The 16,970-nt window shown below is 38.8% G+C and overlaps 1 protein-coding gene across 1 annotated transcript in view; it reads right to left on the bottom strand.

Annotated features, from left to right (window-relative positions):
* Positions 1–4,265: 4,265 nt before the first annotated feature.
* Positions 4,266–16,970, bottom strand: part of CA7 (carbonic anhydrase 7) — a 397,617-nt gene continuing 384,912 nt past the window's right edge. The window contains exon 7 of the mRNA XM_044081917.1: positions 4,266–4,792. Coding sequence (XP_043937852.1) covers positions 4,667–4,792 — 126 coding nt within the window. The 3' untranslated portion in view covers positions 4,266–4,666. The remainder of the gene's footprint in view (positions 4,793–16,970) is intronic.

The following is a 16,970-nucleotide window of genomic DNA, read 5'->3' as shown; positions in this document are numbered from 1 at the left end:
TAGCATCTCCATTACTAACCCTCTTTTCTACTTTCTCCCTTGTTTTCTTATTTTTTTTGTATTGCAAAATTGTCCATATCTGGATGCCTTTGCCAGTATTTCTCTTCAAACATCTTTGGTTCTGCTTTTTCGCATTGATTAGGTTTGCTTTCTCCTTTGCATAAATATTGCACCATATTAAATCTCTTCTTTCCCATGCCCATATTTCATCTTCAGATGTCTCCCACTCTACCTGTTTCTGCTTACTGTGGGGACTCATTGTTCCATCATGCTGTGACATAACCTGTGTTAGACTTTCTACACTAAATCCTTCACATTGCGGGCATTCCATAACTTCAGTTTCTATTTGTTTAACTTCTGCTTTGATAATCTTCTGTTCTGCAGTCCCCATTTGTGATCTTACTTTTTGTATCATGAAATTTTCTATATCTAGGTGCCTTTGATGTATTTCTCTTCAAATATCTGACTTTTTTATATTGATTAATTTAGCTTTCTCCTTTGCATAACTATTGCACCATATCAGATCTCTTTTACATGTCCATGTTTCTTGTTTATACCTTCCATAAATCTGTAGGTTTTATTCTATATATTTTCACATTTCCTCAATCACTTTTTTTCCCAAATGGCCCAAAGTTTCTTGGTCTATATAATGTTTTTTATGAATCTGTTGTATTAATGAATACAAATTTGCATTTGAAACTTTTCACAGTTTTTCCTTCTGCAAGTATTTTTCTTTACTCTCTCTTAATCTTTTTGAATAACCTCTATCCATAAATTCTGGGCTTCTTGCATAATAGTAACAATACATAATATCTTTCTTATCCTCAAATAGTCTACTATATTATCTTTATGGCTCTTTTTTTGGCCTGTCAGTTTTTGTGTTTTTTCCTTCTACAACAGGAGGGCAATCCCCCCTGAGCCTGGCCTAATCCCATTGTAGGAATGTTTCCATGTCTTGAGGATCTACACTGTCATTTTTCCCAGTCCTGGCACCAGTGCACCTACCAGGTTTGGGCACGTTTTTTATCCTGTGACTTGTGCACCCAGCTGTCTTTTTTGTTTTTATTTTTTAACCTACTTCTCACCATGATATATGATATATAAAATATAGTCTATAAATCAGTGTTGCCCTGGTGAGATTTTGTAAAAATAGGGTCCACCTCATGAAGGTACTCACCAAGACCTGAGGATGAATTCAATTCCAGCAATAGTAATCCCATTTGCTTGCTGATTTTATCATCTCTCCATTCAGACCCCTATTGGAGGTAATTCATTTAAAACCCTGTCCAGAAACATCAGTACAGAAGAGTGTGAAAATCAATGAACGTCAATAAAACCTGACACACTTGTAGTACATATCCTGGATGTATGGAATCACAGATCTAGAGGAAGACAGAATGAGGTACATACAGTGTCACTTGCAGAGTAAAGTCGTGGAAATTGCGGGTCTATGTTAAATGTGCGAACATCCAAAATGTCGAACATTACATGGTCGAGACCAAATGTTCGACATTTGGATGTTTGAACATAAAAAAAAAAGAAAACACAGAAAAAAACACTTTGACAGTGTAGGAAGGGAGGCAAGCCCCCCTGCACCCCCCACACCCCCCTACTTATATATACCAACTCCGAGGCCACACTTCAGTGCAGAAAAGGGAAATTCTCCCTATCTGCACTGTACGGTGCCATTGAAAGTCTATCTTTGAGCACTCAAAATTTTGAACTTTTGATCTCAACCATGTAACGTTCGAAATTTTGAGCGTTCGGAGATTTGACAGGTACCCCGAAATTGCTAGTTATAGGGTTCCCCCATCTGAACTTTATTGGAAATACATTGGCATCGGTCACCACAATGAAACTGTTAAGCTTCATATTTAGTCTAGAATTCAAAGCTAGCATAGAAAATTGTATTAAGTTATATGACATTTGCAGATTTTTTTTTTTACTGTGTATACTTCTGCAGAATGTAGATATACTCCTTGCTCAGTTTTCAAACCTAATATCATGAGTAGTTAGTGAGTAATGCAACAGCAAGTTAAATATGGTACATTTACTTGTAAGTGAACTGATTAGGAATTCCCCATGCCTGGACTGTTTAAAAATGACACAGTGTTTACAAGATACTTGACTGGGAATACCACACACCTACAGTGGATGCATGCTGATTATGGGGATGCCACAAGCCTACAGTGGATGCATGCTGATTATGGGAATGCCACATGCCTACAGTGGATGTATGCTGATCATGTAGAATTACATGCATTATTGAGTGAATTATTCAAATGCTGACAACACATGCAACGCAGAATTAACTTTTGATGTGAACAAGGATATGGCATGAAGAACATGGCTACCATATAAAGTGGCAGTGGTAATAATAGCCTATATTATTTCTGTCTTAGAGGGCAATATCCCTTTCCCAAAGGAAACTGGTAATACATGTCATTTTATGAGTCCATTAACTGTGGCAGCATCACCTGGTCCCAGAATAAATTGATTTTTCATGTATTTTATTGTGATTTTTCTTTTTAATCTTTAGTAGCCAAACATGATTATACACAAAAGAGAACCTATACTGTGAATGAAAAGAGGTCTGTTATAAAGCTGGAAGGAAGGACCAACCACTCATTATGAAATTAAAGTACGAATGATGGCGGAGAAAGACAGCTCTAGATTTGGCTGCACTATTTTAACCCCCCCCCCCCAAAAAGCCCTCAGGAAGAAGCAGTCACAATATAAAAGAAAATCCAGGGTTCAAAGCATAACAGGGAGGCTAAGTTATGACACCAATATGTACTACAGAGAAACTAGGTAATAACAGTGTACTATAGTAACTCCTTATGGGAAGCAAGCAAGCAACACCCTGCAGTTGACTTAAATGTGTCAAATTAAAAGAAACTGATAGGGAGCCTATGGGCAAGCAATAAAATATTATAAAGTAAAAACAGAAATACCAAACTGCATGTTTGTGTGCATTTGTGTGTGTTTCTACTGACCGAAATATAATAGCCACCTGTACTGAAGAATTTTATGACCTGAATATTGGAATACATAAGACTGGCAATTCAGAATGTAATTTCCATTCTGAATATAAACTAAATAAAATGAATACTAATTAGTGTTTTTGCCAGGGGGATCACCTGCAGGCACACACACACGCATGCACACACAAAATGGTGGGCTGTGTCCTCTTACTCCTGCTACTTAACTAGTCATCGAAACATAAGTAATATACTTACTATTTATTTCTGAAGTTGTTTGACCTCAGAGGGGCTAATTAAGTAAAGAGTGTTCTGTACTAAGGAGTGCAGTAAAGTTTGCCTCTCCCTTCAAATGATTATTCACTGATTATATTCAACTCCCAGGTTTATGATGAATGTGCTTTTATCAGATATTTAAGTTTAAGACTCATAACTTATGTTGTAATTCATCTGGATTGAGATTGTGGTCTCAGAGTTTCCTTTTCATGCTAGTATACTTCATGTCTTACACACACACACACACACACACACACACACACACACACACACACACACACACACACACACACACACACACACACACACATATATATATATATATATATAGAGTGCATGAATGAGTGATGTCTTTCATTACATTAACCCCAGTTTAGTCAAATTTGAGTTTACAACATTACATCAAAGATTATTTCTTTGATTGCTACAAATATTTGGTTAAGTCCAGGTTGTCATACCATGCTGATAATATGAGGTATTGTTTGTGTTTGTCCCCTGCAATTAACAGAGAAAGTGGAGTAAGGGGATTTCTCCTTTTCACCACTGTTGCTGGAAAATTTCATCCAGTGATGTCATGCATAAAAGAAGTTTATCCACAGAAAATTCTATGCATTATGTACCTGTTATGTACAAAACTAGCCCAGCATCTTGCTGAATATAGTAGATTTATAAGGCAAGTGTTGGCTTTTGTAGTGATGTTTTCTTCCATGGCTGCATTTTTACCTTGTTCCTGTATTTCAGACTGTAATGGCAATTTATTTTATATATAAAAAAAATGATTGCTTACACAGATCTCAAATGGGCAACAAGAAAGTTCAATATATCCAATACATTTGTATATTGATAAAATGATTTTATAGTAGCTTAATGTTATTTCACACCATGGCTAGTCCCCAGGAATGCAGAATAATCATGAGCTAGGAATTAGAGAGCCATTGTATCATCTGATCTCATCTGTGCATTCATTCAAGTCATAACCATGAACAGTACTTCATAGAGCACAAAAGCTGTCATTCACCCCTGCCAGAGGGGTATTCTTTATTGATTAAGAACACATCTAAGTAAAAAAAAATTGATATTAAAATATTTTAAAATATTTGTTAATTAGATATCCTAAAATTAGTATTATGGGTAAAATTATAGGTACAGTATGTACATCGACTTTCTGAAGTACCACCGATGGTGTAGCACCCTTCTTCTAGTTCTTTTAATGCTGTACTCTCCTCGGAATAATAAGACACCATTAGCACATTACTCTTTCCAAGGAAAACTTCAGTGAAGAATAGATACTCTTGACTTTACAGGCTGTTGTATTTTTGGCAGATGTACACAGTTGCTGTTCTGTGTTTATGCATTTTCATAAGTTACAAAAACGTCTTTATAATACATGATGTTTAGTTTTTCATTTATTACACTTTGAAGGAAGCCTGAACTTTTCTCCCTTTAAGTGGCTGAGGAGGGCGGAAGTTGTCAGCCATATGAATCCTCTCATCTTCATCTTCACATGAACACAAAAGACTTCGGAATTTCTCCAACTGCATAAAACCAGAGAACAAGAGACAGAAATTTAAGCCGTGATTTGCAAGAGATCGGCTGCTTAAAAAAGCAATATTTGGCAATTAACTGCAACAATTTTCAACAGCTGATAAATGCTTTTAAATTAATATTTCACATCTACCACAAAAGAAAAAATGATACGTAAAAACATGACTTTCACTTTTAATTTTTTTAGGTATATTTATTTTTCCTGTTTTTGAACTAGCTATACCTACCTCAGCATATACAGTAAATAAATGAGGTTAATTTTGCTGACATACATGTTTTGCACAACCATAATTTGTATATAGATCTCTTGTACACCTCTACAATGTAAAATCCAATTTAGCATTAACATATAATGAATATAATTCATATATCAAAACTATCCAATTTTTAAAGACTTTTAACAACTCACACATCTCATGTGCTCTTCCTCCTCACTGTGCCCTACTTTTTCCCTCTTCACCTCTGAGCTTATCTCCAGAAGTTTCCTACAAATTGGCAGTGGCCTTAACTCCCACTATCCCAATACCCATGCATTACCAATAAGCTAACCCTACCCCTAACAGCAACTCCCGTTCACTCCCTAACCTTAACTCTGAGCCAACTTCCTATCACTCCATAACCCTAACTCTGAACCAATTCCCAGTCCCTCCCTAAACTTAGAATCTCCCTCCCCTCCCTAAACCTAAAGACCCCTCACCACCACATTTCCCTCTGCCACTAACCTCTTTCACAGTGAGACCTTGATGGTGTCCAATCATTGTGGCAGCTGAATCCCTGAACTCATGTTTGAGTTCAAGCATATGCAAGCCTAGTGCTAGGGTTACTATACGTAAGTAAGGTTGGTGAGTGGGTAAAGCACCGCTTGCAGCAGACTGACTTGTATATACTAACCTATTTCTAAACTTTGCCATAACTCTAGCCATAACTATAATCTCTAAACATCATTCCTAACACAAAGCATATTGCTTCATAGGTTCATAGGTGTATACTAAGCTATTGACCACTAGGGCCCTTATAAGCCTAGCCACACAACCCAAATATGACCCACAGATGTGAATTATATAAGAGTCCTTTAGTGACTGCATCTGTCCATCAGAGACATAGGTGCCACACCAGGGGTAAATTTCCAATTACACATCCATTGGTCCAAGTTGCACTTAAACAGGATTAGGGAGGAACTCTGCTTCACATGGATGGGGAGCCTGTTCCAGAGAATGAGAATTCTCTGAGAAACATATCAGTCTGCCCAACAAGTCCGATTTATGTCTCAAGCAAAATTTAGGTCTTTGAATCTAATAGTTCTGATGCTGTTTGTTTTGTGGATGTGCAAGAGGTTCAAAAAAAAAAAGGTTCCAAAGATGCCTTGTACACCAGGCAAGGATCATCCCCTCAGAAGTATGCACGATACTGACTAAAGAGTCAAGGCTTTGAGGTGATCAGTGCAGAACATTGTGTTTACTCCCTGTATTCTTTTTTGTAAGGAACCTTTGTGGGCATTCCCATTGCTGCATGTGTCTGTCAGGTACATACCAAAGGGGGCATTATATTCTATGATGGGTATGATGAGGGCTGAGTACAGTGGTACAATGACCTCTCTGAACCTAGAGCCCATGCCCTTAGTTATACATTCAGCGACACAGAAGGATTTTCTTTCTACCTTGGACACACACTGGTCGAAGACTAGGTTAATATCTACATGGGTTCCCAGAGTCTTTTACTGATGACATAGGTACTCAGGGAAGATGACTTCCCAAAAGGTACAATAATGCATTTCTTGGTATTCAGTTTTAAGTCATGGTTTTGGTAACAAGCATTTGCTTCTGTTAGACTTTTCTGAGTGGTGTTCTCATTTTGGGGTGATTCAATGACTGCTGCCAGTTTGCAGTCATCTATGAACTTGGTTAGCCAGAGGCCTTTGACATTGGCTTTAACATCTGAGAAGTAGATGCCAAAGAGGAGTGGGCCCAGCATAAAACCCTGAGGGACTCCACTGGTAACCAGCCTCTTTGTGGAGGTGGCCTCACTGAGCCTAACCTCTTTTGTATCCTATCAGTGAGCCAGCTAGCTATCCAGTGTGTTATAAATGGGTTTATGCCCAGTTCCATAAGTCTGTTGACAATGCCAAGTGGGGTATTGTATGAAATGCTTGAGCTAAATCTAGGTAGGCAGTATGCACCAATTTCCCCTCATCAATTGTCTTAGTGACCTTTCCAAGGAAGTCCACGAGGTTCAGTAAGCATGACCTTCCTTTAACAAAGCTAAGCTGTGATGGATCTAGTGTCTGGTGGTCTCCTATGTACTTGTTGATAAATTCAATGATAATTCTTTCCATGACTTTGCAAATAAAACTAATCAGACTAATAGGTCTGTAGTTTTTGGAATCTGTTGAAGGTCTTGCCTTTTGAAAGGGGATAACCACTGCAGTCCTCCATACTCATGACACAAACCCTGTTTTAAGACTATAGTTAAATAGTGACTCCAGGGGTCCTGATAAGTCATATTTTAGATTCTTAAAGGCATCCTGGGATGTTATCAGGGCCCATTAAGACTATATCTTGGCTGACTTTAGCGAGCACAGCCAGTACATGCTCCCTAGTTATAGTTGGAGGGGTTATATCTGAGGATATTTCTTGGGGAATGGTTGGGATTGAGAGTGGGGTAAAGTTGGAACTGAATTTGTCTGCCAACATTATCCACCAGTTCAGCACATTGCTGTGTGCTGATCTTGAAGTTTCTGGCATAGCTGAAGAAGGTCTTATCTATCACCTGGGAGGCTGTCTTAACCTCAAAGTTATCTTTGTTTGACCTGTTTAGCCCTCTTAATTGCCTATTCAGTTAGAAGAGAGAGTTTTTATCTTTATGGGAATTACCATTCCTGATTTTTTCCGTATTGTTTTTCCTTTTGTTGTATATTCTGTTTAATTTCAGATGACATCATGTTAGTTTGTTTCTGGGGCTGGTTTGGGGCTTACATCTGGTAGGTGCAGCAGCCTCTATGCAGCCATTGGCATGGTTTTACAGAGTTCCTGAGAGCCATGCAGTGTAGCCTGCTGTGTTCTCAGGGTTTGGAGGGACACTGAATTTTGACAAACCATCACTTAATAAAAGGTAATTTCCCTTGGAATATTTCTGTTACTAGTTTTGCTGGGATTAAGGAGTTGATTTTGATTTCTAAGGAGACAACTTTATGATTAAACCCTATGAAGGAGGACTAGACATTGGGAGAGGTGCAGTGTTCTTCTATATTTATGAGTGCAAGGTTCAGTATGTTGGAATTTGTATTGGGCAGATTCAGTATTTTGTCAAGGATGTTTGCATTTACGAAGTCCAGGAATCTCTGTGCCTGTAGATTTGATGCTGTGTAGGCTTTACAGTCAATAGAGGGGTAATTAAAATCTACCATGAGTAGGGTGTTATGTTGGATGGTAAGTCTCTCCAGTAGGTCCAAGTATGCCCTGTGAGCTTCTTGTGACATGGTGAGTGACCTATCACTGGCTAGGATATAGAACAGGATTTTGTCTATGGTGATCTGCACGTGGAGGAACCCCAGCACATTATCCTTTTTGACCACCCTAGCAGTATGACTGTTATTGATGTATATATATCAAGACACCTCCACCTTTAGCCCTTGTCTATGCAGCTACTGGTGTAAAAGTGTAGAAGGCATTGAAATCCTGTGCTAGTGCAAGGTTACTCTCTGCAGCTTTAAACCATGTCTAGGTAACTGCGTAGATGTCCATATTTTGAGGGCTTGCAGGAGTATAGTTTTTTATTTAGGCTCTTGGCATTGAGTGGTAACACCTTCAGGTTCATCTGAGTTGATTGTGCAATGTCTATACATTTGTCAATTTGGCATTGCCTAAAAAGGCGCTATGTTGGGGGGGGGCAGATGATGTTTTAGCCAGTATTCAAAAGCCTAGAAGGGAAAGGTGCAGACCATCCTTGGCAAAGCAACATGGTCTGTTAACTTGTCTTCCCAAGCTGACAAATATTGGAACCCTTTAAAATGACACCAGAAAGACAGCCAATTGTTGAAATCAATTTTTTTTGCTCATATTGTGGCTTCATCCTCGGTGATTGTAAGATGCTGCTCAGTGCACTGTGACATCATCCTCAGTGATACATTGTATCATTGTGTCATTGTATCATTGTAGAATCCTTGGTGATGGTAATAAGCTGCTCAATGCACTGTGACATCATCCTCAGTGATACATTGTATCATTGTATCATTGTATCATCCTCGGTGATGGTAATATGATACTCAATGCTGGGCTCATACCAGCCTGAGACACACAGTCTGAGAGCTCCATAACATCTCTCTTTCTATAGTCCACAGAGGTAATCCAGAGGGCTTATATGAAGTCTGGTATCCCTCCTGTTACCTAGAGGGTGACAGGACTAACAAGAAACAGAGTATAAAGGTTTAGTCCAGATAAAATCACTTTAGCTAGCAAATCTAGGACACTCTCTCTCTGATACCCTCCTTGTGGGAGGAATAAAGACATCTTGTTGAAGTTTCCAGTAGTTTATTCAGTTAAGTAGATAGATGGATGAGTGTTCTTGTTTTAATGCATTACATTCAACAGGTCGGTTATTTAAAGACAGTTGCAGACAATGGTGGGAGGGTCCAGGAGAGCTGACTGGAGGAAAATCTGGGAGGTGGAAAAACAAGGAGCCAACCCCAAAGCTTAGAGGTTAGTCCCTTACTTGAATATTCCCGAAAGACCCAAGTAGACTGTAGAGCCTCATTCTTAGTTAAAAGGATTTATTTTTATTTTTTAACTTCTAACAAACAATACATGATAACACACTGTTTGATACAACTATAGAACTATATTTAAGAAAAACGTTTGCCTGACCTTCATCAGGTCCATCTAATAGAGTGGTTTACACTTTCATGATTGAAAATGCCTGTTTTTATGAGGTTGTCGCCAAACTTTATTAGTCTGTTTTGTAACACATCTAAAATGAGAGGCTGTGTCTGCATCAGTGGAGCTCATATTCCTTGCATGAAAGCTTTATTACAGAACTTTTTCCAGTCTATCACATGTAATATGAGAGGCTGTGCCCACTTTTAAGGGGCTCATTAACTCTTGACATACAATATGAAAGGTTAATATTCTCTTGTATAACAAAAAGGTTTTATAGTGCCTGCTTATAAGAGTTTCATATACATGATTAAAGTGACCTGTCTCCATTCTTCTTCCTCTTGATGAAGACGGACCTTTTTATATGCAGCAGTGGTAGTAACTTAAAGCTACACTAGGTGATTCCCATTTTTGAACAATACATGCATAAAGAGAAATAGCTTCCAGTGGAAATCAAGTCTCAGTGCTCATTGTTACAGAGCTCATGGATGTGCACAAATAGGAGGAAAAAAGTAAATAAAGTTTGAGACCTCTGACCATTTTGTGTAGGCTTTCTGTGTCCATGGAATAAAAATCCACCAAGTGGTGAACTGCAGAGCATACAAAACTTTCTAATAAACATAAGAATCTCAGATCTTCTTTGAGCATTGGCAAATTATACCTATTGTGTAAATAATATAGGGGAGTGGTACCCTGGAATAACAATTTTCATTGTACTGCAGATTATTGAAATGTTGTTAAATGTAGGCCCATTGGCTACAGTATCTATACCTGGTTGCTGTGGGGTAGCTGCAGTGAGAGATGGAATGCTCTTGGTCCTAGAGCATGGTTTTATGGTACTGCAGTCTGGGTTCTTCACGTCAAGCTTTTTCCTGAGTCTAGGAGTTACTGAGTGCTCACTTTAGCTAGCAGATCTAGGAGGACTCATTGGTTAGTCCTCTGTTTATTTATTTATTTATTTATTTTTGTGCTGCTATAAATTCAGTGCATTTGTTTGGAGGTACAATTAGCAGTGCCCTGTACAGTAGCAAATGCTTAGAAAGCAAAATTTCCCATATATAACAGTCCATAAAACTGTATCCAAAAAACAGTAAATACACAGCAAATACTTTGTGCACTGACAAGCTTAGAGCAGCTAACTGGACATTGAGTGGCAATACCTACAGATTTAGTAGAAATCAGTAATATGTAAACATTAAAGTTAGTAGAATTTCGTACTGTTTAGCATAATCTGCCACAATAAAGCACCTCTGTGCTAACAAAGTACCCATAATAGCCTTCTAACCCCAATACACCACCCCCTTGTAGTTCACCAGTCAAAGGACTGGACAACATGGAGATGGAATTCCCTAACTTCTCTGTAGCCAGCTTGGTGGATATTGGCATCTTGAGACAATGTAGCAGCTGTCTCATGTTTAATCAAGAACAATATGGGTTTGCTGAGTGGGCACTCAGTATCATGAATCTGGGGAAAACTATGGGTAAGAAGAGTACTTAAATATCTTATGCAACAGGCAATAGCAAAGAGGAAAAGAAGGGACTTTTGAAATCATATTACTGCAAGGAACAGTGGCCAGGGACACAGCCTTATAAACCCACCAGAGGAAAAGAGTGGGCGTGTTAAGGAAAAAATTCAAGGAAGAAGCAGGCTAGCTAGAGAGGGGTACAATCAAATAAAGTGAATATTAGACTCTTTCAGAAAATTTAGCTTAAGTTCTCACTGGGGGATGGGGAATACACAAAGAGCAGGGGGACAAAAGGCACCATAATGCAATTTTAAACAAGTAAATGATAAGCAGAACAAAAAACTGTAAGAGGACAACTGAATTATCAACACTGTAAATGCAATGAAGCAGAAATCCTGAAGCAGAAAAAAACAATCCCCTGTTGAAATCCTACTACAGTTTAAGGCACCAGAGTACACAGACATTTACCATATCACAGTTTATGGAAATATACCCTAATAAATGACTAAATAAGGCTCAAATCTGGCAGTAGTACACAGTTCTGCCACAAATGTGAATAAATCCACAAGACTAAGGCCCAGCATGTTTTAAAGTCCAAACGGATAACTTTTACAAGTAATTCTACTTGTGGACATAGCAGTGCAGTTTAATATAGAAACACAGTCTTCCCAAACTGCAAATTAAGCTACAAGATTAAGGTCCCAGAACAAACTAAAAAATGCAAACAGATAACTTTTTGGGGGGTTTAAACATGAAAAAGAAGCAAAAAAGTACAAATAAGTATTATCACACAGAGCAACTTAAATAACTAAGTAGAAAGAATTTAAATAATTCTGTTTCCTTTTTGGAAAAGTTTTGCACAAAAAGATATCCTCTTTTGTTACAACTGATATTTGTAGTTTCAGTGATATGTGCCATTCATTTTCAGCATAATTGCATTCAGTAAATTGTCAGACATTTCAAACAATAATTTCTGAGCTCTGAATTTTATTATGCTCTACTGTAGAAAGTTTTGGCATGTTGAAGAATGGGCACATAAGAATAACATAACCAAATAATTTAATTCAAACGCTATTGTCAAAAAGTCACTACTACAGCTGACCTTAGTGAACTCGATCCTGGACTTTTAATGAAAATACACAAAGCAAATTAACAGTATAATCCAGTCTGGCTAAAATTTAGCATTGCACCGCAGAAGTGATGCTGATGTAATGTGTGTAGAACAAACTGTTCAAAGGCCTTAGTGTTTGCCTCATTATTTTCTCCCACTTGTTCCTGTGAGGGTAATCCTATTTAATTTAACATGATGACGTGCACAAACTGCCAGTCAAACTAGGGTTTCAGGCATGGTATTTGACCACTAAGTAGTAATCTGGTCTGAAGATTCATCTCATAGCCTGATACATTTATACACTTTAAAAAAACAATGAGATCATAGGAAAATTGCAAACTGAGAAACCTAGTCTAAGACCTTAAATGTCACAAGCCTTGCATTTGCAAACTTCAAAGTCATTTTCTCTAATATGTTACCAGTTTTTATATTCTCATAGGAACACTGTTCTTTTTATGCTGTGTAATACTTTTTTTCAGACAGCAGCTTATTTTCTCTTGAGAAAGAGTGTCCGTTTTTTTAAATTGGCACATCTTTGAAAATTTTGTAAAATGTTCCAAAAATAGTCTCTGTTTTGATGAACAGTGTTACATTTTTCCAGACCTGCTCAGCTGGCAGTTTAATCTCAGAGTAATACATTTTCCGTTAGCAGCCAAAACATGTAACTGAATTACTTTAACTACTTTTCTACTTATTTGCTTGTTTACTGCTTTGCTTTGAAGGCCCAGTTGAGCAAGGTTGATTTTTAGTGGAGGCCTGGGAAAGAAAAAGTACAGGAATTTCACCTCTGATAAATAATAAACAAACTATAACAAATGTATGATAGAATGCGTGGTGTATCAGTATTGCATTAGCAGTACGGTGTGAACAGGAGGCAAACGTACAGAGTAATAGAGTACATCATTGAATGTATAATGCTTTTAACATAACTAGTAGACATGTAAATTGAGATGAATGGACTCAGGCATTTTCAAATACAGCACTGCATATAATATACTCTTTAAATTGGTGTGTGAGTAATGATATATAATAATTGCAGTCTATCAAGAGTATATAGGATATGAGTGAAAAGGAGGGGCCTGGGATTAACTATGAATAAGTGAAACAGACTGTAATACAGGTATAGCTATAGATAATGGTGTGGGATAAAAAGAAAATGTACAGAAAAAAAAAGAAAGAGAAAGAAAATACAGAGTTTATAGGACTATAGACCATAGGATCATAGGAGATTACTAGGCTATCAACCTGGAGGTCATTTCAAGCCTAGCTGCTTCACCCAATGTAATATCATAGAAATGCCAGTTAATACCCAAGATTACATTTAGTAATGACTGCCTATGTCCAGGAGGGTTGTGGCCACTATCCCCAGTAAGAATTTACAGTGACCATCCACTCATCCAGATTCCTCTTGAACAGTGTCATAGAGGTGCTCTGTTTCACATACATTGATGGCCTATTCCAAAGATGTGGCAGTCACTGGGAGATAAATTTGTCCCTCCAACATGTCCTATTTAAGTTGCAGGCCATATGTAGGTCTCTGTAATGGGTAGCCCTATTCACATTTGATTTATGGATATGCAGCAAGTTCATTAAGTTTGGGTTTCAGACTGCTCTGTAGGCCAAGCATAAATCTTCCCTAAGAAGCCTATATGATAAAGTGTATAGTGACAGGGACTTTGGTCAGTCTGTGTAAGGCATGTGCTGTAGTCCCTTGATCTGCTTTGTTAGAAACCTCTGAGGACTCTCCAATTGTTCCAGGTGCTTTGTATGGTACATGGCAAATGGGGCATTATACTCAATTATGGGATAGATTAGTGCCAAGTATAGAGGGGTTATAACCTCTTCTGCTTTTGAGGTGATGCCTTTACTAATCAAGTGAGCTATGTAGAAAGCCTTCTTTACAACGGTAGGCACATGGTGGTCGAAGTTAAGGTCGCAGTCAACTTGTGATCCCAGGTCCCATACCACTTTGTGGCTACTTAGGGTATTGTTGTTGATTTGATAGTATGAAGGGATTTTTTTGTGCAGAAGGGGAGTGATGATGCGTTTCTTTGCATTCAGATTGACACTGTGACTAAGATACCAGTTGATGTTCTGCATAAGACCCTCCTGGAGTATACTGACATCATCTGGGGATTCAATAACTGCACCCAGTTTGCAGTCATCTGCAAACTTGATCAGCCATAACCCCTTATTGTTGACCAGAACTTCTGAGAAGTATATACCAAACAGTAGGGGGCCCAGCATGACCCCTGTGGCACCTCACTGGTAGCAGGTCTGCTGGTTGATGTGGAGTCACCCACTTTGATAGGGTGTGTCTCGTCTGTGAGCCAGTTGGCAACCCATCTTACAACAAAGGGGTTTACATTCCATTTGCCAGGTTTATCAGTAATGCCTAAGTGTGGGATTGTGTTGAAACCCTTTGCCAAGTCAAGGTATGCTGTGTGCACAGATTTGCCCTCATCAATGGCTCTGGTCACATCTTCAAAGAAATCCACCAGATTTAACAAGCAGGATCTGCCCTTGACAAAGCTGAATTGGGTAGGATCCAGGGTTTGGAGGTTGCCTACATCTTTATTTATGAGGTCCATAACGATACGTTCCATGGCCTTACAAACGAGGTCGGTCAGGCTTATGGGTCTGTAATTCCCCAGGTATGTTGCTAGACCACCTTTGTGGAGGGAAATAACTGTTGCTGTTCTCCATTCCGTAAGAACAAAGCCTGTGGTTAGGCTATGATTGAAAAGGGTACTTAATGGTGATGCTAGTTCATGTTTTATCTTGTTTAGAAGACAGCCTGGGATGTTGTCTGGTCCCATATGGGCTGTGGTTTTTGCCTTGGATAAGGCTTTGATGACTTGCTCTTCAGAAATGTGGGGGGGGGGGTTGGTGGAAAGTTTGTGATAAGTCTGGAGAGGATAAGGGAGTGAGATTTTCACCAAACCTATCCACTAGCGGGTTTGCTATCTGTGCAGGGTCAGTGTGTGTGATACCATTTGTCACTAGTTCTGCACATGCTTGGGTCCTACCTTTTAGGCTCTGTAAGTAGCTGTAAAAAGCCTTATGGTTATCCTTGGCTGTGCTTGCTAAGTTTTTCTCAAAAAAGCCCTTAGAGGACTTGACAAGTTGTCTTATTTGCCTGTTGAGCTGAGGATGGTGCATTTCCATTGTTGGGGCCTCGCCTTTGTTTTCTTAGACAGCAACTTTTTGGGTTTATTGTAAAGTTTTTGATGCTGGATGTCCACCAGGGTGGCTTATTTTTACTGGGGACTCTGGCTTTGATTCTTTCTGGTATGGCTGAGTCTATACACTTCTGCAAGTGATTGTACAGGGCTTTAGTGTAAGCTTTGGTGTAGTTACCACTTCCAGATGGGAGTGGGGTATGGAATGCATTTATACCTTCACATAGGAGGGTATACTTTCCCTTGGTGAAGGTTTTAGTCTGATTTCACCCTTTGTGAGTTCTGCTGTTAGTGCCAGCTCAAAGGTGACTGATATGTGGTCAGATATAATTAATGAGGGTCTGACAGTTGTGGTAGTGCATCTGTTTAACATGTTAGTGAGGACCAGATCTAGTATGTTTCTTCGACTTGTCAGGGTATGAGCAGTTTGTTCCAAGGCATCTGAGTTAACAACGTCTAGGAACATTTGTACTAGCAAGTTAGGGTTAGCTTAGGTTTCCCAATTGATGGTGGGATAATTGAAATCTCCCATAACCAGAGTGTTCGATAATATTTGGATTGTCTTCAGTTTGGTCAAGTAGGTTTCATGCATGTCATGACCCATAGTGGGGGATCTATAGCTGGCTATGACTTGAATGGGGGTCTTACCCACCGTAACCTGAACTTGGAGTACGTCCATGGAGTTGTCCAGTCTAACTAGATAGAAGGTGAATTTAACTCTAATATAGATCGAAACGCTCCCTCCTTTGGTTCTCACACATTCATTTTGTGGTCTAAAGGTGTGGAAGGCATTGTAGCCTTGCAAGGCCAGGGTACTCTGAGGCCTTGAACCACATTTCTGGGACAGCACAAACATCTACATCTTCCAGTGACAGAAGTGCTTCCAGGGTGTGCAGTTTTTGATTTATGGTCCTACCGTTTAGCAGCATGACCCTTATTTTGTTATGACTGGTAAATGTAACTTTAGTAAGTTTGTTTTCAAAACCTTGCCTAAAAAGGCACTATGGGGGAGACAAGAGGCTTTGCCAGCGGCAAAAAATCCTAGAGGTGAAATATGTTTCTATGAATTCAGGGGACACTTCTTCATTTTTGGTTTTACACCTGGTGAAGAAGAATAAGAGGGGAGGTTACATTGTTTACAGTACTGAACTACCTGAGATGAAGTAGATCATTAGGCTACAAGCAAAATAGGCTCCTGGGCTTAATGGCTCTGTACCTTTAAGACTTCCATTACGCTCATGTCAGCTGTTTCATTGATATGTTCCTTGTATTCTCTGATTGGACAGTTTTTATTGAATGGAATGTATATTTCTGTTTAAAGGGTTTCTTTGTAGCTAGTGATTTTAGATCTGAAGAAAAACTCAATGCTTGAAAGTGCTTATCTATTTTATTTTATTTCTTAAATGTATTGTGTGATTTTAAACTGGTTTTGCCCATGTTAGTTGGACTGTTCTTTTTTCTTGGTTGAAAGCCTAGAGGTTCCAGGTGCAAAACAGTGAGGTTTGTTGACAATGGCTTCCCAGGCTGACAGGAACAGGATC

This window comes from Protopterus annectens, chromosome 8.part1, assembly GCF_019279795.1.
Source record: "Protopterus annectens isolate FY-2018-M chromosome 8.part1, PAN1.0, whole genome shotgun sequence".
In the NCBI taxonomy this organism is placed as follows: domain Eukaryota; kingdom Metazoa; phylum Chordata; order Ceratodontiformes; family Protopteridae; genus Protopterus; species Protopterus annectens.
Note: the sequence above shows the minus strand (reverse complement) of the source record. Positions and strands in the feature narration are given on the sequence as shown.